Genomic DNA, 27,550 nt, shown 5'->3' on the forward strand with positions numbered 1-27,550 from the left:
AACGTGTGCACATTTCTATTTGTCTTATTGGGGGAAATAAAACCATACTCACTTTTTTTCCAGCTCAAAACTTTTTTTTTTTATTATTTAATCTACAAATTATTCTGCTTCATTGAAAAGTTTGAACACCAAACGTAGGCACGATATCATTTTTCACTTTTAATTAAAACAAACTAGTTATAATAAAATGTGAGTTATTATAATTAAGTGTGTTTATTTAAATATTTTCTCATCTTCTGCATAAAGATTAACTTCCATTTCCCATCTTGTAGAAAACATAAAACACATAAAATTACAAAGACAAAAAAAGGTAAAATATTATTTAAAAAAGGCATTTTTAAAATTTTTGAAAAAAGAAAAAAAAACAATTATTTGGTTGCGAAAACAAGATTCTGCAATGTTCATAGGTTTATATACTTTAAACAATAGATTTAACCCTTAATTTTTATGCCACTAACTAGATAAAATTACGTTTAATCATTCTTTCACATCATATTCTTGCACAGGAGGTACGGAAAGGCCGCATGTTAATCAAATGTACAGATCGGCTCCATTTTCTAAGCAGTCATTACAGTCATGTTCTTTCACTGAGATCCTTCAAGCTCATACATGAGAAACCTCAGACTTCATCCCTCTCAGGATTTTATAGACATCTCTGCTCTGTTGTGTCAGCGTCACAGACTAAACAATCTCTCTCATTTGGTCTCATGTTGCATTTGAACTTCTCTCATCACCATGTTTGTCCTCAGAGATCACATCCTTTTCCTGAAGCTCGTCTACAACAGCTGCTGCCTCACTCGCTCTGCCAGTCAGAGCTGTCCAATGGCAAACCACGAAATCCTGAGCGGAGGAAGTTGGTGAAAATTTAAAAAGAAAAAAAAGTCTAGTGTTCAGATCATCACTGTTGAATACTAGACAGTGATGATCTATATTAGGATTATAGTTGTGAGAAAAGAAGTAAATCCTTTTTTCAGTTCTAAGGTTTTACTTATCAGAATATAATAAATATCGCTTTGTCCTTATCAGGTTGTAAAAGATCAACTCACTCATTTTTTAATGAAAATTATGGCAAAACGCTGAAAAACTAAATAGACTTTAATGCTTCCATTAATACAGAGGGTAAATAGCAGCCTGGTGCTGCAAACTAAACAAAGCTACGAAGCTGCTCTCTTTTCTTTTACAAGAAATCACCACAGCTGACAGATTTCCAGGGAAGAAAGTAGTAATAATTTTAAAGAAACAAGTGTTGATGCCCAACAGTCTGTTCACACGAGTCACCATCCCAGTAAATGTCAGACCGTGCAATGCTCAGGGAAGCTACAAAAACCCCAAAAGACCCTAAAGGCCTCAATTAGCATGTTATATGTTGAAGAAAGTCTCTTCACATGTTCTCTTCTCGTTTTGCAGCCACAGGAACTAAACACTCCGCAGTCATTGAGTTGAACTTCTCGGTATACCAAAGTTTTCAAGAGAAAAATGCAAGGGCATCTGCTGACAGATAAAGCTTGGCTGAAATTAAATCATGAAGCAGGACAATGATCCCAAGCACAGGAGAATGGAGCAGTCAAAGTACAGACCTCAACCGGACTGAAATGCTTTTTCAGACAGCTGTGTGTAAATGAATGACAGCAAAGTTCAATGAACTGAAGCGGTGCTGTAAAGAAGTGTGAACCAAAATACCTCCACAATGATGTGAGAGACTGATAAAGTAACACTGATTGCTTCTTATTGTTGCTAAATGTGGTTTTACAAGCCACTAAATCTTGTGTTGTGCTTAGTTTTTCACACACTACTTCTGCACTTTGGCCTAGTTTTGTTAAATGAATAAATATAAACACATTCCTCATCTCAGGTTTGTATTTAGATTCTTTCAGAATCCGATTGGAACCAGATGTTTTTTTCCCCTTCAAATTATAGCTGGATAAGTAAAACCTTAGAATAAAAAAGTGGTGTACCTTCTTTTTCATGACTATTTTTTTAAAGGGATCTACTTTGATAACAATAATAATCTAATAATAATGGATTAAAACGAACCTCTTACCCTGTTCTTGGTGAATGCTTGAGTTTAATAGTCATCTGGAATAAAAGGGTTCAAGCTGGTCAGATGGTGGCTGTTTATAGTTTAGATGAGCTGCGTTAGGGTAACAACATATAAAACACTAACCTGTTCCGATAGCGCACGTCCACACGGTGTCCTTTTCCTTTCCTCCCCTGCGCTCAACTTCAAGTTTCAGTTTCAAGTTTCCGAAGTCGCTTTTTTCATTTCCAATGACCACCTCAAAGAAATTAGTGTCGCTCCACTCCAACATGAACTGCTGTTTCTGCAGAGAAAACATTTTATGGAAACTTGAGGATTTTTGCTGTTTCTATGTTATGGTGCAATGAACAGAAGTGCAGCTTAGTCCAAACCTCAGGGCAGATTTGTGCTGTGTCCCAGTCTGTTGAGAGGTAGAAATAACTCTCCAGCTGTACAGGGTCAACAGGACTTGTCTTTCGGATTTGTCTGAATCCGTCAGATTTCTCCTTCTTCTCCACTTCCTGAAACATGGAAAAATGGACCATTCTTCACATACAAGTAATGATTGGAAATCTTTGGGAATCGTGTTCACATCTATTCATGTCTTTAATGAACATATGTGTTTGTGTTTATATCAAGATGAGAACATTGATTTGCACTACTGCAATCCATGAAACTGAAAAGGGAAAATGCTAAGAAAACACAAGTAACAACTACAAAGTTAAAAAAAGCTCAAAGCTGTTCAAAAAACAGCTTTTGAAAGAATGATTAAATTACATTAGCATAAAGATGGCTGTAAGTTCTTAACTTTTAATGCAGTTTTCTCTGCCTGAAAGTCAGTAATGTTGTCAGTTGGGTTGTCAAAACATTTAGAGACCAAACTCTATTAATTTGTTGCCTTGTAGTGTCACTGTGTTTTTGTATTTATCAATGAGAGCATTTTATTTCTCTGTGTTATTATATATTTTTCCTCATTTCTACTTTATATTGTTGCTCCAGTACGTGGCATTGTATTACCTGTTGTATTAGAGGATCATGTGGGACCAGGTAAACATGCAGAGTGAGGCCAGATGTGATTTGCATGTATATCAAGACATCAGCAAAAACTTTTAGATATAGGCCCAGTTTCTTTAGGATCATGGCTCCTCTTAGAGAGAACTCCGGCTTGTTTAACTTCACATGGGATGATGTCATTTCAGACACTTGCTCCAAATAACCTCCACTGCTGTCCACATGCAGAACTCGAAATATGTCTGACATCGCTGCATTTTCACCTGCAAAGCACAAACAGTCATGTGTGCATAAATATCTTTATTACTGTAATAAAACAATCATATGTGTTTTACGACTGCTCACCTGTACAGATCCAGTGCGGCAGACGGACTTCCTCTAGCTTCCCATCTGTGACTTTGATGTCCATTAGGGGTCCTGCTGGTATGTAGTCCATGCATACAGGTTTCCTCATGAATCGCTCCCATGAGCTAAACTGGTATCTGAAGCTGACGGTTTCCTTACAAACCCACCGCAAGGCAGACTCGCTGCATTCATATTTGCCACTTTCAGACTGCAGGCTGAATTTGAATAGACAAGACAAAATGCTCTGTTATGCTCTGTTCACATGCACGAACAGAAACAGCAAAACTGCAAAGCAAATAATATAAAAAGGCACTTGTAATGAATTACTTTATGTTCTGTCTTGTAGTTATCGATAACCTTTACCTGTAAGTATGAACCTCCTCCATTATCTCAACTTCAGGTTTCAGCTTCGTCCACTGACTGGAGTCCTGTTGTACAAGATATTTTTTTCATTATATTTTTACAACATAATTATACATTTACATTATGACTTTAGAATTGTTATGTGACATACAATATATGAGAAACAAACAAAATCCCAGAGAAGTAGAAACTTACTGTTTCATTGTCAAAAGTCTCCAGAAGTCTCTCTGATGGTTCTTGTAAAGCAAAGTTAAATTTTAAAGAGCTGGCCAACAACATATCATTCAGACACATTGGTTTTTTCCCCTTTACCACAAGTGCTATCTTGTGTGAGATTTCTACATAACAAAATTACATTAAGTACATATAAGATATCTATTTTCTATTGTTAGAATCTTTAAGTGTAACAATAAAACCAGTTTAGTACAGGAAAACTTTGTACGCAGCACTAACTCACTTTGATAATGACAGTACAAAATGTGTATTATTAAAACATATGACATTTGTAAAGATGAGGACTTTAGTAACTTAATTCTCTTACCCTCAGCTCTGTGAACGTTGTAAGCAACAGGACCTCCGATTGTAAATCCAAGATAAAAGAACACATGGCCTTTTTTCCAGAGGCTGTCTTTTCGGTTGGCATCTAACTCGATCTCTGTGTCACCAAATGTTGCATACAGCCTGTAATCTTGCACTATACCTTCAATTCTGAGGAGTTTGCCTTGGACTGTCGGATCAGTGAAAATATCGTCATTCCTCCAGTTTGTTTTTGGGTCTTCCAGTGCATCTTGGGTCCACAAGATTTCAAGGTTGCGTCTGTGAACAAATCTGTTCAGACCCTGACCCGGTCCAAGAAAAAATATGGGTCGAAGGTACCTTGACTGAAAGAGTGACTTATATTCTTGTTCATAGGATTGCAGAATATTTTGGATTAAATGAGGGAGGTCAGAGGCCAATTCGTGTTCACCATCTGTAGGCCAACACAACAGCAGAGCTAACATGTGAAACTCGGGTTGCATCTCAGGAGCCAATGGCATTTTCTCTCTAAAGCTGCTTTGGTAGTCGGAGCTGGACGGAGGTTCTTTCAGATTTATCAGCATGATATTGGCCAGAACGTAGTTGAGTAAGGCATGTGTAGCAGAATGTTTGTGTTGGCAGATTTCTCTCCACCATACAGCAATGTCCTTGGTGTCTGATCTAGTGCATCTTTCAAGACATGAAAGTACTCCCGGAGAAGTGACAGCCAGTTTTTGTTTAAGTTTGTGGAAGGCTGTCTGGAGTTGATCATTTGGTTCTGCGACTCCAACATACTTTTTGTAGCATTCTATTGTCTTTCTGGACATGTAGGATGAATCGTCTCTTTTAACAACAGAATATGAATACGTTAAAAACGTGTCAAAAAATTCAAATCTTTTCTCAACCAAATCTCTGAGGCTGTTTATTAGCTCCTTAAACCTGACAATGTTCCTATCTCCGGTGGATTTCAGGACAGAGTCCAGTGACATGGTTCTTGTGAGAACTTGCTTCCAAAGTTCATCATGTCTGATAAGATGGTCATACAACAGGGTGCAAACTTCCAGATAACCAAACAGCCCTCTGGTGTTTAACGCACGCAAGACTTTTACATTCCCATCTCCTTGTTTGCCCTTTGCATGTTCATTTTTAGCAAGTTTTTCTTCATCTTCAAAAGCTTCAATGGCTTTTTGGGCCAGTTGCAAAATTTCGCTTGGTCTGGTATAAACGAGCATCTTCTTTAGGTGGCTCTTATGGACTTGGCCTAGTGTATCTGCAACAAATGAACTCCAAGGAGCCCTCCGCTTTGCTTCTTTTGCCCAGATTTCTGCATTGTAGTAGTCTTCTAGTTGAATATAATAAAAACGAGCAAGAGTCTGTGGAAAAAGTGAAACTTCATAAAACTTATTTGAGGCCATGATCAAAACTGACAGACTGTTGCCCTCATCTTCTCTCTTTGTAATATCTTGAATCAGTCTGGAAAACTTTTCTTTCCATTCTTTAATGCCATGAGTTGGGTCCTCTATTACCGTAATTTCTCTTTTATTTAGCATGTCTTTGATAAACCGAAGTAAATATGGAGGAACATAACTTCTGCAAAAACTGTTCAAGAAGTGTCTTGTTGTGTCACTTCTGGTCACACCCGCATTAGCCAACAGTTCAGTACAACACTGAGCTATCATATTGTGAGCCATGCAAACCTTTTTTTCAGATCTTTCACCTTGTTGGAAGGTGACGATCAGATGACTGAAAGGCTGCATTTGATCCTCCAGTGAAAGGTGACCAAACTTGTCTCTTCTGAGGAAGTCCAGGCACTGAGACTCCAGGAGATATGAACCTGGTACGTAGGCGTTCAGCAGACACAGGAAGGCAGCAAGCTGCATCTTCAGTGGCTTATTTGTTCTTTTGATATGTTCTAATGTAGCACATGCGTTCCTGATGTAGGCTTGAGAGAAATTAGACTGCAGAATGTTAAAACCATGAAACTGCTTGCACCGATCACCAAATCTTCTGCCAAGCTCTTCTTTTTTCATATCAAAGTCTGCTTGCTCTCTGTCTGAGAGAGATTTTTTGAGAATAATAGATTTTCTCATTTTCCTCTTGAACTTTTGTCTCAGTTCATAAGAACGCGCCTTTTGGTGGATAATCCCGTCACTGCTTCTCACACAGTTCAGTAAAATTACCACAGGCAAATCAATTTCTAAATCCTGTTCAGCAATCTCATCCATAATCCTGTCCTGGAGGATGTCCAATATGAACTCATCATTTAGTAACAACAGTACCGTTTTCTGGTGGCCATGGCTACCTGCTGTAAAAAGGCTGACCACATCTTGCGCAACTTTTGTGATATCTAATGTTGAGCCTGTCAAAACAGCACATCTGAAGGTTTTCCTCAAGTCCCACAGCACCTGCATAGCCAGTGTGGTTCCCCCACATCCTTGTTGATGAAACAGTTTAATTGTTGATGTCCCAGGGCCTTTTCTTCTCAGGTGAATTTGTTCTTTAAGGGTTTCATATCCATCTCGTTTGATAAAAGGAGTTGCATTGCCATCTGACACTGCTTGTTCACTGATATAGAAGTTTAACCAGTTCGGTGGGGCCCCTCTGTAAAAGTTTTCCTCCACTTGCTCAGCGTGTTGAGGTTCAACAAACTCTCCTTCAAACTGATTGGCATGGAGGACATCCAAAAATGAGAAGGAATCACTAATTTTACTCCTTGCATCTGCTTCTCCACCTTCAGCAGTGGGCAGGGCTGGTCTGTTTGCCATCTTCACACTTTCACTTTACTTCATGGTAATGAATGTAAAAACAAAACACAAACATTTTTTAGTCTTGTGTCTTAGCTTAAACTATTTGTAAATTAAGCTCTTACATTCACTTTATGGAATGTGATATATTTAAATAGCCATTTCATTGCTGGTGGAGTACACGCATATATAGCCTTCTCCATGTAAAGGACCAAACAATAACTTCAACAAAAACTTTCAGATCTTAACGGAATTTATCTTACCTCCTCTAAAATGTCGCGGACAGCTCTAGCGATCTGCTATCATGCCATGTGTTCAAGCGCTGGGACCGTGGATGTGTACTGTAACCCAGGAGGTAGTAGACACACCCAAAGCAGGAAGAGATAATCCCTTACAAACATGGACACCTCTACACTTTGAATGTCAGAGCAGTTCTAAAACAATCCCAGGCGCATTTCCTTCCTGCTTAAAGTTTTTTTTTTTTTTTAAAGGCAGGGGCTACACTTGACTCGTTCAGTCGATAAACAAGTCAAATATTGCACAATTAGAAGCCAAATAGTGGAAATTTGCAAATTTATCCAGCACAAATAATAAAATAGGTGTTATATGTTAATTTTGTCCTATATTCAAACATTACGTGCACTTCTTCAAAGCGGTATTGTATTCATAAGTTAATTTGATAAGGAAACGTTCATCACAACAGGAAATACTGACGTTTCACTATGAACGCGTTCATGACGGAAGATTATTTTATTCCGTCACTAGTTCGCGCTTGTGGTTGAGTTAACCTGTTATTCAAGTTCATATAGAGATAAAGTCAAGTGTTACGAACGAGTACGATATAACGACATGATGATTTACAAACGTGTACAATGATTTGTGTGTAATGAAGACTCACAAGCGCGTGCTTCGATCGACCGTGTAAAACCCTCCTACGCATGCGCATATCCAAGCCTGAATAAAGGGTTTCAAAACCGTTATGTGCTGCCAACGGGAAGCTCAATATTGACGTTTCGATACCGTATTGAGTATCTACGGTCATTGGTATTGAGCCACCGAGGCACAGATATTTCGAAACCCAGTTCCAAAGTGCGGTTGAAAACACCCAGGTCACGTGACCACGACAAACTCCGACGTTGTTGTGTGTTTCACGCCTGTTTCGACAGGTGGCGTACTTGCTGCTTCCAGCCAACGAGAGGCGCCAGGATATGAATCAGTGATGTTTTTGACATTAAAGCTTCTATTTTTTGGTGTGTGTAAAAACAAAAAATGTATCTGATTATTCTTATTATTTGATGAGATATAAAATCATACGTAAACTCATTAAAATATCTCAATAAAAACTCATCTGCTTTCAGGGAGAAACACAAACGTTTCTTTCATATTAATCAGCATGATATTGGCCTGAATGTAGCTGGGTAAGACATGTACAACAGAGTCTTTATGTTGACATAGTTCAATGTCCTTGGTGTCTGATTTAGTCCATCTTTCGAGACAGGAAAGTACTCCCGGAGAAGTGACAGACAGGTTTTGTTTAAGTTTGTGGAAGGCTTTCTGGATGTGATCATTTGGCTTGGCACAACATACCTTTTGCAGACATTCTGATGGTTTTTTTTGTGAAATGTAGGCTGAATCATCTTTTTTCAAAACAAAATCTGAAACTGTCAAAACATTTCAAACCTTTTCATAACCATATCTCTGAGACTGTTTACTAGCTCCATAAACATGAAAAGTTTCTCATCTCTGGGGGATTTCAGGACAGAGTCCAGTCACATGGTTTTGGTGAGAACTTTCTTCCAAAGTTCATTGTTGTTCATTGTCTGATAAGATGGTCATACCACAGGTAACCAAGCAGCACTTTCTTGTTTGCCTTTGACATGTTCATTTTTAGCAGGTTTTTCTTCATCTTCAAAAGCTTCAATCCTCTCTGGGCCAGTCTCAAAATTTCTCTTGATGTGGCAGAAATGGTTGTGTTCTCCAGGTGGCTCTTATGGACTTGGCCTAGTGTATCTGCAACAAATGAACTTCAGTGAGCCCTCCGCTTTGCTTCCTTTACCCAAATTTCTGTGTTGTAGTAGTCTTTTAGTTCAATATAATAAAACGAGCGAGAGTTTGTGGAAAAAGTGAAACTTCAAAAAACCTTAGTAATTCAAGGGGGTTGTGAATATAGTGCCTCATAAAGAAAATGCAACCTGATATCATAGCAAACTGTATAATAGGCCAGCTGGTCTATTGTGTGGATGTTATGCTTTGCCTCGTCTATAGGTATCAAATTAACATGCATGCTTTTCAGTACCGAAAGAGCTTAAAAATTAGTTTAAAGCATCATGAAAACAGTCAGAGCCAACTTTTAAAGAAACATTACTAACACATTTACACATAAATACATATCAACCATACAGCTTAATCCTACGTTGCATAGAAGGAGAGTCAAAGCATGACATCCACTCAATGGACCAGCGGCTCTGTCGGGTTAAAGAATGTTTCATTTATGATATTAAAGTAGTGTTTTTGATGTAGGCTCTAGAGTGCAGGATGTGACCAAATTTACAGTGAACCAATAAAAGCACCTTCTTCAAGGCTGTTTATTTCTTCTCAATTTTCTTTATTTTTTCTTTAGTTCTTCTTATCAAAACATTTTCATCAGTGTAACTGATGCATGTGTAATGTTCACAGCTGTGAGTGCAGTGGCAAAACTGTCTTTTTTCACAGTCCTCTGTGTGAAAAAACAAAACAACAAAACAAATCAGCTCAAAACCTTACCCTTATCAAACAGTCCTCACCCAGCATGCTGGGAGTTGAGCGCCACATATTTCTGGTCCTCGGTAAAAGTGAGGCTCATGTGTAAGTTCAGTAAGGAACATCTGTAATCACTCATTGGGCTGCAAACTCAATGCTAACATCATTACTCTGGTCCAATCATTTTCTTCCCTGCCTTCTCTCTGTGTTTAAAATCTCAGTGGTCTTCTGTCATTCTGTCTTTCAGACTGTCATTCATGCAACCAGGCTCCTCCTCATCTTCATCTTGACTGCCACCAGCATCTAGACTCCAGGGGGTGCTTTGCTCTCCTCTCACTACTGGGATCTCATTCTTCTATGATGGGTCACTGGAGTCTAATTGTCAGATAGCCTTACTGAATTCTGTAGCTCACTTAATCATGCTCAGTTCTTCTGCACGATCTGTTCTTGTAAACTTTTTTTTAATTTTCATTTTTCAAATAAAAAAGAGCAGAAGTAGATTGTGACTTGAGGTTTTTACTTCCACACATTGTTCAGGTCAGTTATGACTGTTGTAACTGTTCACATTCACTTAAGGGTTTTTTTTTGTCACCATTGGATAATAAAGCCCTCCTTTACTTTCCAAATAGTGTTATTTAATTCTTTAAATCTCTTCTTATGTTGTAAATGTTTTTTTCTTAAACATCAAGCATCGTCTTATCAAAGACGTGTGTACTTGGAAGTTTATAATATATTTTGGATAATTTAGTATATGCCAGACAAGCTCTATGTTTATGTTTACAGTCAGAGAGCTGCACCAAAAGTGGAAATTCATACACACATTTATACCTATCCCATACACAATTGTCACGTAATTATAGGCATCAGACGGTGGTTGACAAAAAAAAATAAAAATAAAACAAATAAAAAAAATAATCAGGCCAAGAGTTTGATTCCTTTTCAAGCTACTCTGTTTATTCAAATCAACAGACAAAGTGCAACTATATGTTTATTATGCTGTCAGATGGCATAGTTTCACTGAGGGATCACCATGGACAAAAGTATTCAAGCAAATTAGGTTTTTCTGATATTTAATGCAGAATTTATGTCTTTCTTTTTTAGTTTTTTGACAAATAAATTGAGAGATAGTTGGCAATTCTCTAAAAGTTGACCATACTACTACTACTACTACTACTACTAATAATAATAATAACAACAACAACAATAACGATGTAATGTAATGTTTTAATGGTATGCCACAGCTATAGATACACCCTTTAAAATACCCCCAAAAACCATCAAATGCAAAACCGAGTGTACATTTAAAACATTTAAAAGTAATTGTTTCATTTTCACTAACAGCCAGTAAACACATTTGAAATTAATGCAAAACAATATTATTATACAAAGGTGGCTATGTATGTAACTTTAATATTGATTCACATAATCAAATTTGAGTATGCAAATTTTCAAATGGATTCTGTGCTGCAGAAACAAAACATTACCTACTGAGTAATGATAAATTCAGCAATAGTCATCTTAATTTAAACAAAGATAAAACTACAAAGGTCTGATTAAAAATGTGAAAAAAAAACCTCACAACACAATGCAACACAATAAGAACAAAGAAACCCTATTTTCTATTTTTAAAATTGCATAAATCCCTAATAAATCCATGAAGGTAATAGCACATACACGGAACTGCATTTTAATGCACAAATAAAACAACAAATAAACTTATATCTCATAAATCTACTGTTTTAGAAAAAAAATCAAAACAGTACAATATATCAAGCAGCAACTAAAATATGTCAAACATTTTCATTGGTTATGCTTCACTCGTGTCATGTTATAAATGACAAAACAATTCTGTAATATCATGTTTTTAAAACTTCCAATTAAAACAATTAAACAACAATGTAAAAAATCATTTGAGACGTTTCTTCACAAAGTTTCTAAACTTCACTACATAAAAGCTTACATAGATGTGACAAATCCACTAACAAAGTATTAAATAGACACTTGGCAAAAAAGTTTTAGGAACTCAACTTTTTGTTGTTTGTCTGTTGTTTAATCTAAGGTGTTAGCAGAAATAATATATTTATGACTAAAACTGTGGCAGCAGGAAAAATGACCATAACACATACTTCTTTTGCATTGGTTTTAAACATTACAGAGCCCTTTCCTTTCGTTTTTGCCCCTACATGTAAACACATAAACACAAAGAAAAGTCTCAGAATCACCTTCCCATGGGGTAACTGAGCACAAACTTTAATGTCCCTCATTATCTTTGGTGTCTTTCACATCGTTGGTCAGGGCTGTTCCACTGAGATCCATGACACTGTGATCTGAGGCAATCAGTAAAAATAAAATAAGTTGAAAAACACAATAATGGATGTTAAAAAAATCTTATTCCACAACAGAAACTAAGGTGTATACAAGCTGATGTTGTAATCTTAGTAGATATAATGTGTTAGTAAACATATTTGCATGTTAATATTTAGAACTTGCTGTTACATTAATGTCCAAGGTGTCTTTCTGCTGATATATAAAAAGTTGTCTGTTTGGTATATGTTTCCTTCCAAACATATATTATTGCTATTAAGAGCAACAAAACACTAATGGCGAGGGGACAGGACTTTTATTTTATATGTACCAATATTCATAAGAAGAGTAATTTCCTGGACTTGCTGGTTGTTTTGCAAATAAATACATGATGTTGGTTAAACTGGTAGTTTTACAAAATGTGTTTCGAAAATAATTTTTCAACCTGAAAAATGATGTCTTCAAGACCATAATACAAACACGATCACTATAGAACTATAAACTAATAACAAGCAGCTACAGTTCACTGTAGTTTCAACTGTTATGCTTTCTTACCTGTGTCTGCAGTTTTGCGCTGAATGTCAAAGGCCACAGGACCTCTGATGGTAAATCCAAGGTAAAAGGTAACTGAGCGTGGTTTCCAAATTTTGTTTCTCACATTGGCATCGATCTCAATCTCTTTGCCACCAACTCTTGTATACACTTTGTAGTTTCTTACTTCTCCATCAAGTCTGAGAAGGAGCTCTTGAACAGCAGGATTTCTGAAGATTTCTTCTTTCTTCCAGTTATCGCTCCAATCTGCTTCAATCACTTTCAGATGTTTCTCAATAACATTTCTGTGAACAATTCTCTTCACACCTTCACCTTTCCCAATGAAAAACACAGGAAGGAGGTATCTGTTTCGAAAGTACTTCTTATATGTATTTTCATAAGACTTGTACATTTGCTGAGTTAACTCACTGAGGTCATAATCACATTGGCCTTGATTTCCAGCCCAGTACCAGAGGAGGGAGAACATGTGCAGCTCAGGTGGGTCTTTCTTGCTCGATGGCATTTTCCCTATAAATAGTGTGAGGATGTTGTTGACCAGAGCTGCTTCTGAATCTGCACTTGGACACATTTCTCTACACTTTGTAGATATGTCTTCGAGCTCTGATTGAGTGTATTGTTTGACAAGAAATGACAGCACTTCCACAGACTGGTCATCTAGGTTTCCCTCCTGAAACATCTGGATGAGTTGTTTTGCAGTTGTGTTGTCAACATACTTCTGGTAGCACTCTGAGGTGTCTTCAGATATATATTCAGGATCATCTTTCTCCATTTTAGGCTTTGAGTAAGTCTGAAATTTTTCCAAAAACATGCATTTTCTCTCAATGTCATCTTGCAGGCTTAATATGAGATCATTGAATCTTTGGAGTTTGTTGTCTCCAAGTAATTCGAGGACAGAGCCCATCGATACTTTTTTGGTGAGAACTTTTTCCCAGGTTTCATTTTGACTGACAAGTTTCTTATGCAGAGTTTTGCAGACCTGCAGGTAACCAAACTGCCCTCTGAAGTTATAAAAAGGTGAAACTTTTATATTGCCATGTTTTTTCATGTCTGGTCCATCTTCATCTTCAGCAAGTTTTTCTTCATCTTCAAAAGCTTTAATGGCTTTTTTGGCCAGTCTCAAAATGTCTCTTGGTTCAGAAACCTCATTGTTCATTAGGTGGTTTTTATGGACTTGGCCAAGTGTGTCAGCAACAAATGAATTTTGAGGATCTCTTTCTATTGCTCTCTGTGCCCACATTTCTGCCTGATTGTAGTCTTTTAGTTCTATATAATAAAAACGAGCAAGAGCTTGTGGAAAAAATGGATTTTGACCAAATGTATTTGAGGCCACTTTTAAAACTGACACACTCTGACGTTTACCATCGTTTTTATCTCTGTTAATTCTCTCCTTCTCTTTAATATCTAGAATAAGTTTAGAAAACAAAGGTTTTTCTTCTTTAACATCTCTGCCTTCAGTTGGGTCCTCTGTGATTTTCATTTCTCTTTTGGTTAGCATGTCTTTGATGGAACTGGACAAAAAATCATCTTCCTTATCTCTGCAAAAACTGTTCAAGAAGTTTCTTGTTGTGTCACTTCTGGTCACACCTGCCTTTGCCAACAGTTCAGTACAATATTGTGCTATCATAGTGTGAGCCATGCGGACTTTTTTCTCAGCTCTTCCATCTTCTTGGAATGTGATGATGAGATGACTGAAAGGCTGCATTTGATCCTCCAGTGAAAGGTCATCGTAGTCTTCATGTCTGAGGAAGTCCAGGCACTGAGACTCCAGGAGATATGAACCTGGTACATAGGCATTCAGCAGGCACAGGAAGGCAGCAAGCTGCGTCTTCTGAGGTTTATTTGTTTTTTTGCTGTTTTCTAATGCAGCACATGCCTTCCTGACGTAGTCCTGAGAGAAATTACTTTGCATTATGTTAAAGCCATGAAATTGTTCACATTTATCTTTGTACCTCTTTTGAAGCTCTTCCTTTTTCTTATCAAAATTTTTCTTCTCATTGAGTGTTTCCTTCTCACATTGAGTGTTTCCTTCCTTGTCTGAGAGTGTGTTCTTTAGGACAACGTGGTCACTCTGTTGAGGTGCATTGTTTCTCACACAGCTGAGGAAAATGACTACAGGCATACGAGTAACTATCTTCTGCTCAGCAACTGTCATCATAATGTTGATTTCAAGATCTTCCAGGATTTTCTTTTCATTCACTAACAACAGCACAGTGTTCTGGTTGTTTCGACTGCCTGCTGTGAAAAGTTGGACAACCTCTTTTGCAACTTTTGCCATGTCTGAGGTGGAGCCAGTTAAAACAGCACACCTGAAGGTTTTTCTCAAATCCCACAACACCTGCATGGCCATTGTAGTTCCCCCACATCCTGGTTGGTGTGTCAGTTTTACAGCTGATATCCCTGGAAATGTTATCTTTTTCTGAATTTGTTCTCTGAGTTTCTCATATCCATCTCTTTTGATAAAAGCAGTCCCAAGGGACTTTGCCTGTTCACTGATGTAGAAGTTTAACCACTGAGGTGGGGCCCCTCTGTAAAAATTCTCTTCTGTCTTCCCAGTGAGTGCTGGATCAAAAATTTCTTCAAACTGATTTGCATGGAGAACATGCAACATTGTGCAGGAATCTCTGAATTCACTCCGTACATATACTTCCCCACCTTTAGCAGTGGACAGGGCTGGTCCGTTTGCCATCTTTAGCTTTAGCTGTCCTGTGCTGTAATAAGTTTTAGAAAATGAAAGTAATTTAGTTTGAACTGTTATTTGATCCTAAAGGAGTAGTCTAGATAGTAGCAGACACAACATTAATAAGAGTTTTGTATGCTGGGGTTGCACATTGACCCTATGAAATGTGAAGCACTTGTATATGAAGCCACAATATCAACCCCTAAATTTACCTTCATACACAAAACATTCACTCACTGACTGGATTTTCAGGTACACCTGTTCAACTGCTTGTTAAAATGAACATCTTGTCAGCTAATCATATGGCAATATCTCAATGCATTGTTGTATTTATAAAATCTTTAGGAATCTCCTAAACCCTGGAATTATTCCATGTGCAACTACAGAGTGACCGTACTATCTGCAGCACTCTTTATGTCAAGATATACATTTACAGCATCACATTCATAAAAAGTTTAACATTGTTGCAGATGAAAATTCATACAGATTTTTCTTGCCTTGTCTTTCAGTTGTTGCAAATGTAGCTGAGCTCCTCTCAAATGTTCTGCTGATCTGTGACTGGTAACTATGTTCCATAACCTGGGTACCAGGTAGCTGCTATATATAGTATACAGCCACATGCCACACCCAGGAAACGTTTGTGGGTATATGTATACACCCACCAAAAGACCCGTAGAATGTGAAAATCAAAGTGAGTAGTATGCTATGATCAAAATATTAGAAGGAATCATTTTAGGTAATATATATGGTCACATAAAAAGGTAAATGGGAATGGGGTATATTTAAGATATTTAGATGGAAGAAAATTAAGAATGAAGCTAATAAAGAAAAATTAGGGACTATGTTAAGAGTATAATATTGTATACTTGATGTCCCTCGAACTTCATGAGGAAGAATGTCTACATTGACTTAGGCTATTGTTTTCTCACTTTCTTGCAGCAATCTCTTTTTACTGCAAAGGTTGGACATTTCTGGTAAAGGGTGGGGTGAGTTCATATGAACAGAAATTTTACTGGCAACAGGCCAGTTACATTCTTTACCCATAACTTTGTAACACAGTAAGTACAGTGTAAAAAATGAAGGTCAACTAGTAAATTCATTTGAAACTACGACTAAATTGAAAAAAAAGTTCTATTAACATGTTTGTTGTAAGGAATTTAATATTTTTGTTCTCTCTCATAATGAAACCTATCACTGCATTTCTTCAACACTGATTCTGACTGTCTCTGTAGGCCTGTCTGTCTGGTTTTATCAGTTACAATAAATCTTGTGTACTGACAAGGTTGGTGATTAACCCGTAAAAGGTTGAAGTGAATTCATTTGAAGAGAAATGTTACTGACAAGAGGCCATGGAAATGTTAATATTTGTAACACTGTAACTGTAAAAAAAAGAAAAAGAAAAAGAAAAAAAATACTCAGTGAAGTAAAGTTTCATTTTTCCATGTTATTAAAACATGTTTTTTCTACTTTTATTTAATTTCTTTGACTTTCTTTCATTGTCATAACAAAACCTATAACTGCATTTCTTCACTTTCAGTTCTTACTGTTAACCTGTAAACCTGCCTGCTGGGTTTTCTGGTACTGACAGAGGTTTTTGTTTAGGTCCTGGAGGCAAACTGGAGGATGTTTTTAGGATTGCTTAGTTACCAGAAGAACCAAACAATACTATTCCAAGAAAAAACGTAATGCTGAAAATGTCTCCAAAATGTATTTAAATATAACTGCTGCAGATGGGTTTAGGCTACCTTTTTGGAAGCCACTGGACCAAGCAGGAGAGTAATATCAAGAAATGGCCAAGTACTTCAGTTATTTAGGTTATTGTTCGAGTGGCTCAGTCACAAATCCTTCTTTTTCATTTCTTCCTCTGATGTCTCCATCGGCAAGTTTTCTTCCTTGTAAAAATTGCACTTAATAACTTTACTTTTGTAATTTTGAAGTTTACAAACAGGGGCATGCGAGGAATTTATTCATTTTTAGTGTAAAGTTCATCAGCGTTTTTATTTGTCATCTCTAACTCTGGATCTAAATCTCACCACATCATCCACCTTGAAATTCAAAACTAAGTTATCAAGAAATCTGACAGCAATATGTTCACTCACGCCAATGACAATGGTGACGACGTCGAACAAGAAGAAGTGAGACCTTCTTTCTGATTGTGATTTTTTTCATATTAAACATACACAAGTAAAATGAAATAGAGATTTCCATTAAGTATAGTCGACAAGTATATCACACTCTCACTTAATTATAAATAACATATTAACAACACACACACACATATAAATTCTAAAAAACATTAATGATTTATCCAATTTCTGAACAAAATATTACATAACTCAAATATAATCTTACATTTATATCCATTTAGTTCTTAAATACTTATCGTTTGATTAATAATCCAAAACTCTAATTAGTTTTTAATTAGTTATTAATTAATTATTACAGCTGTATGGCATGCCATAAATTTTAACAGTTTTTTTAATCACGTGACATGTGCGGGTCATAAACCCCTTCTAATATCCCTCCTTGTATACAATATTTTGGGTCAGTTTTTTCTTATTTTGATCCAGCAGTATCGTTTTACTGGAAAGGTTGGACATTCACCCCCTATATGAACTCACTGGCAACAGGCCAAATACCATGTGAAAGAAGAAAGTGCTATTAGCATAGTTACTGTAAGGTATTTAAGCTCTCCTTCATTCTCATAATGAAACCTACCTGTCAGCGCCTGAGACTCAGCCTATTGAGTTATTTTGCATTTTTGATTTCTTATGATGTATTGTGGATAATGTTCAGTTCTAGTGTTATTATTAGTAGGTTTAGTCTAGTTAACATTGTCATTCATGCTCTCTGGTTTATGTGTCATTTCTGTCTTGTCCTCTATGTATAACTTTTAGTTATGTCTGTGTCTTGCAGCCCTTAGCTGTAGCCATGTTCCTCTCCTTGTATTCCTTTCTGTTTCCCCAGTCTGTCGTGTATTTCATGTCTGTGTGTTCCAAATCCTATAGTCAAATTTGTGCTGTTATGCCTACGTCTCACCATGTTTCCTGTTTTTTTTTTGAAAGTCTTGTGTTGCCATGTTCAGTGTGTTTAGTTGTATTTCTCCTGTGGTTCATTTGTGTCAGCTGTGTTTCCCCAGTTGTTTCCACTTCTCTCATTATCCTTGTGTGTATTCAAGTTCTCTGTCTTCCTTGGTTCAGTGTCAGGTTATCTGTCTATCTCGCTTCATGTCCATGGATTCTCATGTCACTTAGAGTCTCAGGTTTAGATATGCTCATGTTGTGCTCATGTTATAGTTTCATAATGTTCAGGTTCATGTTCATGTCATAGTTTCCATGTTTTGTTCTAGTTATTCCCAGTTTAGGTTATCATTTAGTCTTTGCCTTTGTTTTGTTTTTTGCTATTATCCTGCATAAACAGCTCGCTTTTCGTTACACTTCAGTTTTGCATCTGGGGTTGGGTCTGCTCTTCAAACACACCGGGTGCCCAGCCGTAACACTAACACTGCTGCTGACTGTCTCAACAGTCAATATTTACAGACAAAAGTCTACAGGTTTTATCATTAAAAATCTCTAGGATGGACATGTATTCATCCTAAAATTGGATTGTGGTAACAGAAATTACAAGTTGCTGAGGATTATTTGCACTCAGCATGAAGACAAATAAAGCATTTGGTACTAGTCCAGTGACATTTTCACCTCTCCATCTTCAGATTTTATAACTTCTTAGTTGTCTTTGAAGGAGACGTCCGGGCAACACAGAGTTGGTTAGCAAATATATTTTAATATATAATAGTATATTCATTTTAGCACAATGACAAAATGGCATAATTTCAGTTCAGTCTCATTTAAATCATGACAAAAAGCCACACCTTTATATGTGTTTGAATACCTCATGATGTTTTGCTGCAGTCATTGCAAAATAAATCATGAATCCTGAAGTACTCCTTGCCCCATGAGAGGAAATCCTTAGCAAAAGTGTCTAACAGCATTGAGCCCATAGGATCCAACAGGGTTACTTATGTGAGCTGAAATATTTAATGGTTATAATGATGCTCCTCACTGCACTCTTAAGGTCAGTGTCACACTAGATCACTTCAATGTCTCACATAACAGGCAGAACTCTTAATCGTATCTATTAAAGAGCAACAGTTCTTGACAAATGTAATGAATTAGATCAACTATGAAACAGCCACACCTGCCACTTGTAACATCAAGTAAGAACTATGCACTTTACAAAAATTAGATAAATGCAGAATATGAGACAAAACATCCCACTGACAGACCGACTGACTCAAAAGGCAGTAACACACAGGCAACTCACAGAGCCCAACAATTAACTGAGAAACACATCAATTTAAATGTTTACATTTTCTTCCTGTGGTAATGGATCCAAACTAGATACCTGGAGAAATGAATATTTATTATGGAGGTTAATAATAAGTTAAAGGTATGACACTACTGATAGAATTTGTAAAAAATAAAAATAAAAAATGCCAAAACCTTTCATGTCAGCTTGAACTGTTAGAAGCCTACAAAAGCCAAACTAAAACCGTAGGAAGCTTTCTTAGCTGTAAGTTAGACCTTTACCCACAGTGGAGCAGGAAAGGACTCCATTACTTCAGTGCTTAACCTCCATTGTCTGCTACTACAAAACACACATGCCTAGAGATAAAGATTGTTCAGGATGAACATCATGGAAAATTGCTCAAAGTCACGTCACAATTTCAAGTTCATTCACTCCAGCAGTTTGCAACTGAATCAAGTTGGCACTTTTACCTAAGATGGGAACATTTTTATGCATGAAATGTAAACTTTATTTGTCTCAACAAAAGCAAAAACATGTTTTTGTTGTGCAGCTCTAGAGAAATGCAGCACACGAGGTTAAAAACAAAAAACAAAACTTAAGCACAGTTTTCAGGAAAGCCAAACTTAATGCAACTCATTCTTCTAGTGACAGTTCAAAGGTACAATGGAAAACAACAACAAAGAAAACATTGCTGCACAACTTCATTACATCACTCACCGTACATTCAGCATTCCTACAGTAACAACAGCCTCATTGTCATTAACGACATCTCACCTCTGTACAGCATTCTTGTGCAACACGTGCCACATTCAGAGTGATCTGATAGAACTAGATGTGGACATGAGTTGCACACCCTCCCCCCGAGATGCTTCATCAAATATGAACCTACATATTTAGATGTGCTCACACTTCTGCATTTTATCTTAAACAGCTACAAACCACCAAGCTACTCCTCACTACTTACACTAACTACTGTGCACCTTCTCCATCTATCACCCCACAAAAGCACCTTTAACCCTTCATTAAAACTTGACTTTAAACATAAAAAAGGAAATAAAACTCAGGAGCCTCACATGGTGAACATTAAATAGGTTAACAGACCATTATTTGATATAAATGAAAAACTACGTTGTATAAAATATGAATGTAACATACATTATCACCTCATCATGATGTTATATATCTTTTGACTCATTATATTTATAGAAATCTTTGCTTAAAATTCCCTTGCAGCCAATCATATGTCACCAGGTTGTTACACAGAGCTGTTAAATGTAGTCAATTTTCATTGGCTATGGCAGAAACAGGAATTCTGATCGAGCCAATTGCATAAAAAACTACAGTAGCTGCTGTTTGTTCTGATGACAGTTTCCAGCTGTTTTTCACACCAAGTTTTTTTTGTTTATTTGCTTTTTGTGAGTAGAATTAAATAATATCACAAAGAACAATTTGATTGGTTAAACCAAATAGTAGATCTAGGTAAGTTGCTGGGCTAATTAGCTTCATTCTACTTCCCTCATGAGAGGATAACTCACAAAACTCGGGTCTACATTTGTAAAATTTGTATACACCTACATTTACATATGTCCGCACCTTTTATATGTCCTGCTCGTGTTGCAACTTCGAAGTGACAACATACCTCACGTGAACAAAATGGCAGAATGTGATACTGTGACCTTTGTCTTTTGTCATGATTTGGAAACTCTCTGAATCAAATTATTTTACAAGCAGTGACCACAACACACCTGATCAATTACAACACAGTAAAACATAATGTTACATATCAGTAAATACAATTAAATGAATATCACTTTTTAATATATAAAAACTTCACCCAAAGCTGTAACAGCAAAACATAAATGAAGAGAATAACACGAATTAGAAAAAAAAAACGTTGATGCGTGATCTCCTTAACTAAGCACAATGTGTTCATCCCCTTGGTTTGTTTCCAGTTAGTAAAACAAAATCAGGATATGTAAAAACAACAACAATATATAGGCATTGAATAAATTAATCAATTTAAATCCCAACACAGTGATATATATTCAAAATACATATTTACAACCTATTAAAATAAAAGAGAGAGAGACAAAAAAAATAAGTCCTAAAGGGAAAAAGTTTCTTGAATAAATTTTAATTGACTGTTAGCATTTCATGCTGAAAACTTTCACAATGTCCACCTCTTTTCTGAGCTCACTCATACTAATGTATATAATTGTGAATTTTCTATAAATAGACAAGTATTTTAGTAGGCTAAAACTTTTGCAGCATTTAGTAAGTTGATATGCACTTGGTACATGGAAATCCAAATCTGACATCATTTGTGACTGATATGTTAAAATACTATGTGCCGGTGGCTACAAAGGAAAAAGCTAAGGGAAAAGAAAAAAACAAAGCACAAAAACAACAAAAGGGTGCAGCACAGCAACATTTCGGTTGCTGACTATGAATAACCCCAATTAAAACATTTAAATTAAGCTATAATCAGGAGCTAGATCATCAGACAGTTTGATTTTTTTATTTCAAACTACTAACAAACTACCACATAGTTTTATTTCCATTGCTTACTTAAATTCTGAGAGTGAGGAAAAAAACAAAAGCCACTTAGTCACATACATCTAAATCCACAAACTGCTGTTGAAAAAGCAGTTGAAAAATAAATAAAGAGAAAAAAAAATCTTCTAATCTTCGTTTGCTGACTTTTTTTGAACAACAGTGGAAACACATGCCAAAAAAAAAAAAAAAAAGATCTCTTCACAGGAAATGGTAAGTGGCGATTAAACATTCATGGCCGATAATTTCACTCAATTTAACACTGAAAGACCATTACCCACAGGTCATAGCAGTGAGTACAACTGCCTCCCCTTGCCTGACAAAATGCTCATGGTTCAGGTCTGATAGATGCAGTGGTCCCACTTTGTGTTCAACAGGCTAAATCAGGAGGGCAGCCACCGCTTCACTTGGGGTCCGGCCTAGTCTGGACTCTGAGGGGAAAATCCACCCAGAAATACTTTGACACTGTTCAACTAAAATCCATTTGGTGATACTATTCATTTAAGAAAAAGTTTACCAAAAACACGTCTACTTTACTTTCTCCTTGTGTGAAGGTTTGAGTTTAAAGCAATACAACCAGTGAGGGTTTTTTGTTAACTCAGAAACCGGCTGATGTTGTCAAAAAGTCAAAAATGTAGAAGTCACTATCATAAGTTACTGTGCTAATATGGTATGGTCATTCGAGAAGCTTCTTCAGTTCTAGGGTCAAATGGTGGAGAGCCCCAGATTTAAATCCAGACTCTCCACCAGGAGCTTTTCCAGATGCTTTTCTTCCCATGCTCCTTAGATTTAGAGTTTTTTCTTCTGTTTCCTGTTGTCTTCTTGAGTTTCAGTGCATTTGACTGCTCAGGGCCACCATACAAACAGCCATTATCTGTCAATATTGGTTGGCCGATATATCACAGCACTGCACACACAGAGTGAAAACTAAGCAGAATCAATGATTGAAAACTGATTACAAGTTTTAGACAATGTTCATGACCATCCACTGTTGAATAATTATAACCCCCCCCCCCCAACCAAAAAAAAATAAAAAATAAATTAAAACGTGTTCACAATAATGTCAGTGTCATAAGTTTCATGTTGGAATGGGGCCACAATCCTCGGGTGAACTTGAGTGTGTGCACCAGATTTCCTGTCAATCAGTTCAATAAGTATTGATATACTTTACTATGGACCCAACTGGTGAACGGGACTGAACGCATAAAAGCTAAACCTCAGATCGATTTAACACGTAGCGTATCTATAACAGTGTTAAAGTATTTAAAGGTGGATTATTCCAGTACTATAAAAAGCTTGATCTGGCCTTGATTAGCTGGATGCTTTATATATAAAAAATAAATGTCCAGCGTTGGTGGTTAACCTCAGCATATGATTGCATTCATTAAAGGACTTTTGACTAAGACTTGGCTTGCTAAAGAGCAGAATGAGAGCTTTACAGTATAGTTGGTCTAACAAGGTATAATTCCCCAGTTTCAAACAATGAACATTGGAAAACAAACACTTTTCTTTCCAAACACTGCACAGTTCCTTAAAAGTGCCACTCCATCCAGTACATACATCATGCAATGTCAACACAAGAATATCAGGATCTTTGTCAAACACCCTGACTAGTCACAATTAAAGAGCTCAGTTCCTTAGATTAAGCGGTTTGTTGGGAGGTTATGTTACAGTGCAGTTTTCCTACAGACATAAATGCATAGGATACAAATCAGTCAAACACTACAATAAACGTCAAGCAATACAAAAAGAAAAGGAGAAATAGAACAGAAGCAGATCACAAAAACTGTGATCGAAATAAAAGTCTTGGTCATTGGCACTGGGGGTCGGAGTGGAAGGGAAGCGGGGCGGTAGCGGGGCTGGAATAAATAACTAGTCATACACTGATAAGATTTATATATGGTTGCCTCATTTTTGGATCCTACAGCTGTGAGGACAACAAAGACAGGTGCAGAAACAGACCACAAACATTCTGTACACACTAACACTGAAGTCCTTAGCAAATTTCAGAATAAAAGTAGCGTCACTCTCTAAAAAAAGTGAGAGCCGTTTGGTGATCGACTTGACGTGCGTGCGCCTCGCACACAAACTCTCACAGTTCTGGAAAATTTTTAGGGGTAAACACAAAGTCTGCTAAGGCTTCATCGTGGGGATAAGAGATACACAGTGTTCAAAAGAGCAGTTATTATAGTTTAGTTTCAACAGTCTTGCTAGCGATTGTGTTTGGTGCATGGCAGGAGAGGCATAGTCAGCTTAGGTTAGGTTATGAGCCGCTGTGTGCATTAGAGATCCTTGTCACAATTATGTACACTTAAATAAATGTATGTGTTACTGTCACATGCCATGTTTTTTTGTCTTTCTTTCTGATGCTTTCTGCCATTCTGCACCTTGACTTGAACCTTTATTTTTCCCAGAGGCCTTAACTTGTCTACCAGTCGGAGAGAAATCACATGCGGGTCAGTTATTTCCTGTGCAACAAATGAAACGAAAAAAAATTACTTGTATGTATAAATACCGCATGGGAATCTTTTTACATAGTATATATGATATCTTATATATTCTGTTAAAATATACTTTTCAGTTTTCTAGAGTAGTCCAAAGTTTGTCTTTCATCTTACTTTCAACTCATGATACTGATTACTTAAAATTAGGGTGAAAGTCGGCACAGACAGTGGAAATTTGCTGCTAGAGTCGAGCTCTCAATATATTATTTCTGCTATATTATATTGTAATATATTATTTGTATATCAACGTCTCTAATCAGCTCATACAAAAGATTTTCATGCTAACAGGTGATGGAAAAAAACTTCAATAATATAGAAATGACTGCTATAGATTTTATATCTAAATAACTCTTGCTATGACTGTGAGCTAAAGGCAGATATTGGCTTTTCCTATGTAAATCAACTTCATAAAGCTTCCTCTAAAATACTAAGACTTCATGAAAAATGATAAATAATGATTTATTTAACAGTATAGCTCCATCCACACAGGAGGCGATTTACTGATGATTGGTCGCTGGCAGTCAGCATGTCAAACAGTGATATCTTGAGCTTGAGCTAAACTGAGACAAGTTTAACTTAAGACCTGCCCACTTTGTGCAGCAAGCACTTTTTCCTCCTTTTTTTCCCACTTTGAGTCTCTGAATGTGACTTTCTATGGTTGTTTCCTGTGTGGACGGGGCTGAAAGGGAATGAATATAAAACCGTTAGCTGAATAATAGTCAATTAAGTACTTTTTTCTGGATTTGTTTCTAAAATGGCAACAATGTGGTAACTTGATAACTGTTGTTTTTAATAAACTATGATATATTCAAAGGCAATAGTTACACATCTGTGGAAATACGGTGTTTCGTTTTTCACGGTTTCTCCCCAAATTTTTGAAGCCATTCACAAATCCAGGTTGCAGTGTAGCGTCCCTACGAAATGCTAACCAGAAGTGAATTGAGAATTATAATAATAAGATTTTCATTAGCCAGTTTGACGGTAATTAGTATGCAAACGTCTACCTTGATTCCTTGCTTCTTTGAAACAGCACCAGTGCTGCTTATCTACCTAATGTTATTAGGCTAAGATATTGTCTATGGGTTGCCATGGTTGCACAGAATAAATTCAATCACCTTATTATGACATTAGATGACACAATGTTAGCTGCTCTAAATAGAGGTCAACAGTAACAACATACCCAATTTCTGGAAGTGAATTTCTCATTCATTTTCTCCATAGATTTCACTCAAAAAAACCTTCTAGTCTTCTCAAATGTATTCTTATTCATTTTTTGTCGGTTAGCATAGCTTGGAAGAGTACTTTGTTCCTGATTGCAATAACTGTCCTGGTGCTTTCTTAAATTTTGTGTTACTCAGTAAGGAACCTGATGTTCATGGGTTTAAACACCAACAAGTATCTCTTTTCCATGACATCTTGAATAAAGCAGTTTCTATTGAAACAAAGTTGATGTAATACAGACTTCCTGTTCCTACAGGAGCACACACCATTGTTTCATACTTGTACCTCAAGGTAAGCCTCCTTTGGTGTGTTCCATCTTTATGGCTCGTACTCAAACCCACTATGGAGAATATGAATGGGATTTTTACTCCGTGGCCTCACTGTTGTGCTTTATAGAACAACATAAAAACCACAAAGGTAATGCCACAAACAGAATATGTGCAATAAGATCACCCTCTCTATAAGGTACCTTCAGTAGTACCTGAGAACCACTGCTACTATGACTTCTCTAAGGTTGACTTCTCTTGAGCATGGGTTAAAAAAGTCGGCAAATAGAACAAAATAAAACCTGGTATGCACATGCCAAATGTTAAATAACTGGTGCTGCTGATTCATTTGTGTAACATGGAGGCATTTGTAGCAGTGACCTAGCTAGCTGGCGGAACAAATCGGCTGCCGGATTCATGTATAGCTAACACTGGGTTTGATTAGCTTAACTTATCTTAAAGATCTGAAAGAGACTGAAACATCCAGTCTGACTCTGTCAAAAAGTTCTTCGAAGGATTTTAAATTTAATTTGTTAGGCTATAGACAGGCTGTCCACTCCAGTATTCCCAGTCTTTATGCTAATGCTAATCTTCTTTTAAGCAGCTTAAGCTGCACATTACATGAACCCTGTCACAGAAATGAACCAGAGGAATATGTTATGTATGATTACTTTTAATATTTAATTGCTTTAATCGCTGCAGTTTTGATTTTAAAATTACTTCTGATAATGCAGATTACTGTTTACATTTCTTACATGGTAGTTCAGTAGTTTTTACACAATTGTTTGTGACATTTTGGCTAATTTGCACATTCAAGGCAAAAAAAACAATAGAAACATTTAACTAGTGGTTAATTCTGTTAGTCTAAGTATATTGCATTATACCTATAATCCATATACACCTTTAGTATTTCTGTTTCTTCTTCTTTAAAATTAGATTTTGGAAAAAATAAATGAGCCATTGTTTAGTTTAGAGGCAGGGGGTTGTAATTTCTGCTTCCTCTTGGGAGGATGTAGTCTTTGTTTTAAATTTGACAACCTTGACTGTCATGCACACACAGATGGTTGCAATAAACACAGTATCAAAGATCACACTCATTCTGAACTGACCCACTCAGTGCCTTAATCGGGGGCAGACTTTGGCTCTCTCTCTCTCTCTCTCTCTCTCTCTCTCTCTCTCTCCACACACATACTCTGTTGGTCCGTCTCCAGATTTCTTCATGTAATGTCTTTTTTTCTGCAGCTTCCAGTCTCTCCACAGCTTGGGAAGAGTCTGCGTCACTATGATCGGATTGGTTGCTTGTGTTGGTGGCGGCCTGCGTGGTTCTGGTATGTGGTAATGCAGGGAAAGGGGGTGGGGGTACGTGGCTGGATGTGCGAAGGGGTGAAGAAGGAAGGGCTGGCCAAAGACGGTTGATTGGATAACTGGAG

The 27,550-nt window shown here is 36.9% G+C and overlaps 2 protein-coding genes across 5 annotated transcripts; both read right to left on the reverse strand.

The window, feature by feature from the left end:
• Window positions 1-213: 213 nt before the first annotated feature.
• On the reverse strand, window positions 214-8,095 carry LOC146636079 (sterile alpha motif domain-containing protein 9-like). 4 transcript variants are annotated; one of them, XM_085349437.1, is made up of 11 exons: window positions 7,895-8,095; window positions 7,260-7,337; window positions 4,278-7,035; window positions 3,932-3,972; window positions 3,737-3,801; window positions 3,374-3,588; window positions 3,035-3,291; window positions 2,410-2,538; window positions 2,165-2,321; window positions 2,042-2,076; window positions 214-840 (listed from the first exon to the last, which is right to left on the reverse strand). In XM_085349437.1, exons 3-10 carry the CDS (start codon window positions 7,015-7,017, stop codon window positions 2,066-2,068), a joined length of 3,615 nt encoding a protein of 1,204 aa, XP_085205563.1. In that variant the 5' UTR covers window positions 7,018-7,035; window positions 7,260-7,337; window positions 7,895-8,095; the 3' UTR covers window positions 214-840; window positions 2,042-2,065. The 4 variants fall into 4 exon arrangements, with proteins under 4 accessions (XP_085205563.1, XP_085205566.1, XP_085205562.1 ...); XM_085349440.1 differs by lacking the exon at window positions 7,260-7,337; XM_085349436.1 differs by lacking the exon at window positions 7,895-8,095 and having other exon boundaries at window positions 7,260-7,517.
• A 3,890-nt stretch (window positions 8,096-11,985) lies between these two features.
• LOC146636080 (sterile alpha motif domain-containing protein 9-like) lies at window positions 11,986-15,277 on the reverse strand. The gene is made up of 2 exons (XM_085350260.1): window positions 12,595-15,277; window positions 11,986-12,062 (listed from the first exon to the last, which is right to left on the reverse strand). The coding sequence occupies exons 1-2, from the start codon at window positions 15,275-15,277 to the stop codon at window positions 11,986-11,988; spliced, it is 2,760 nt and encodes a 919-aa protein (XP_085206386.1).
• Between the last annotated feature and the right edge of the window lie 12,273 nt (window positions 15,278-27,550).

Source organism: Diplotaxodon limnothrissa, linkage group LG3, assembly GCF_057381915.1.
Source record: "Diplotaxodon limnothrissa isolate DT_005_m linkage group LG3, D_limnothrissa_male_GT1.1, whole genome shotgun sequence".
NCBI classification, from domain to species: Eukaryota; Metazoa; Chordata; class Actinopteri; order Cichliformes; family Cichlidae; genus Diplotaxodon; species Diplotaxodon limnothrissa.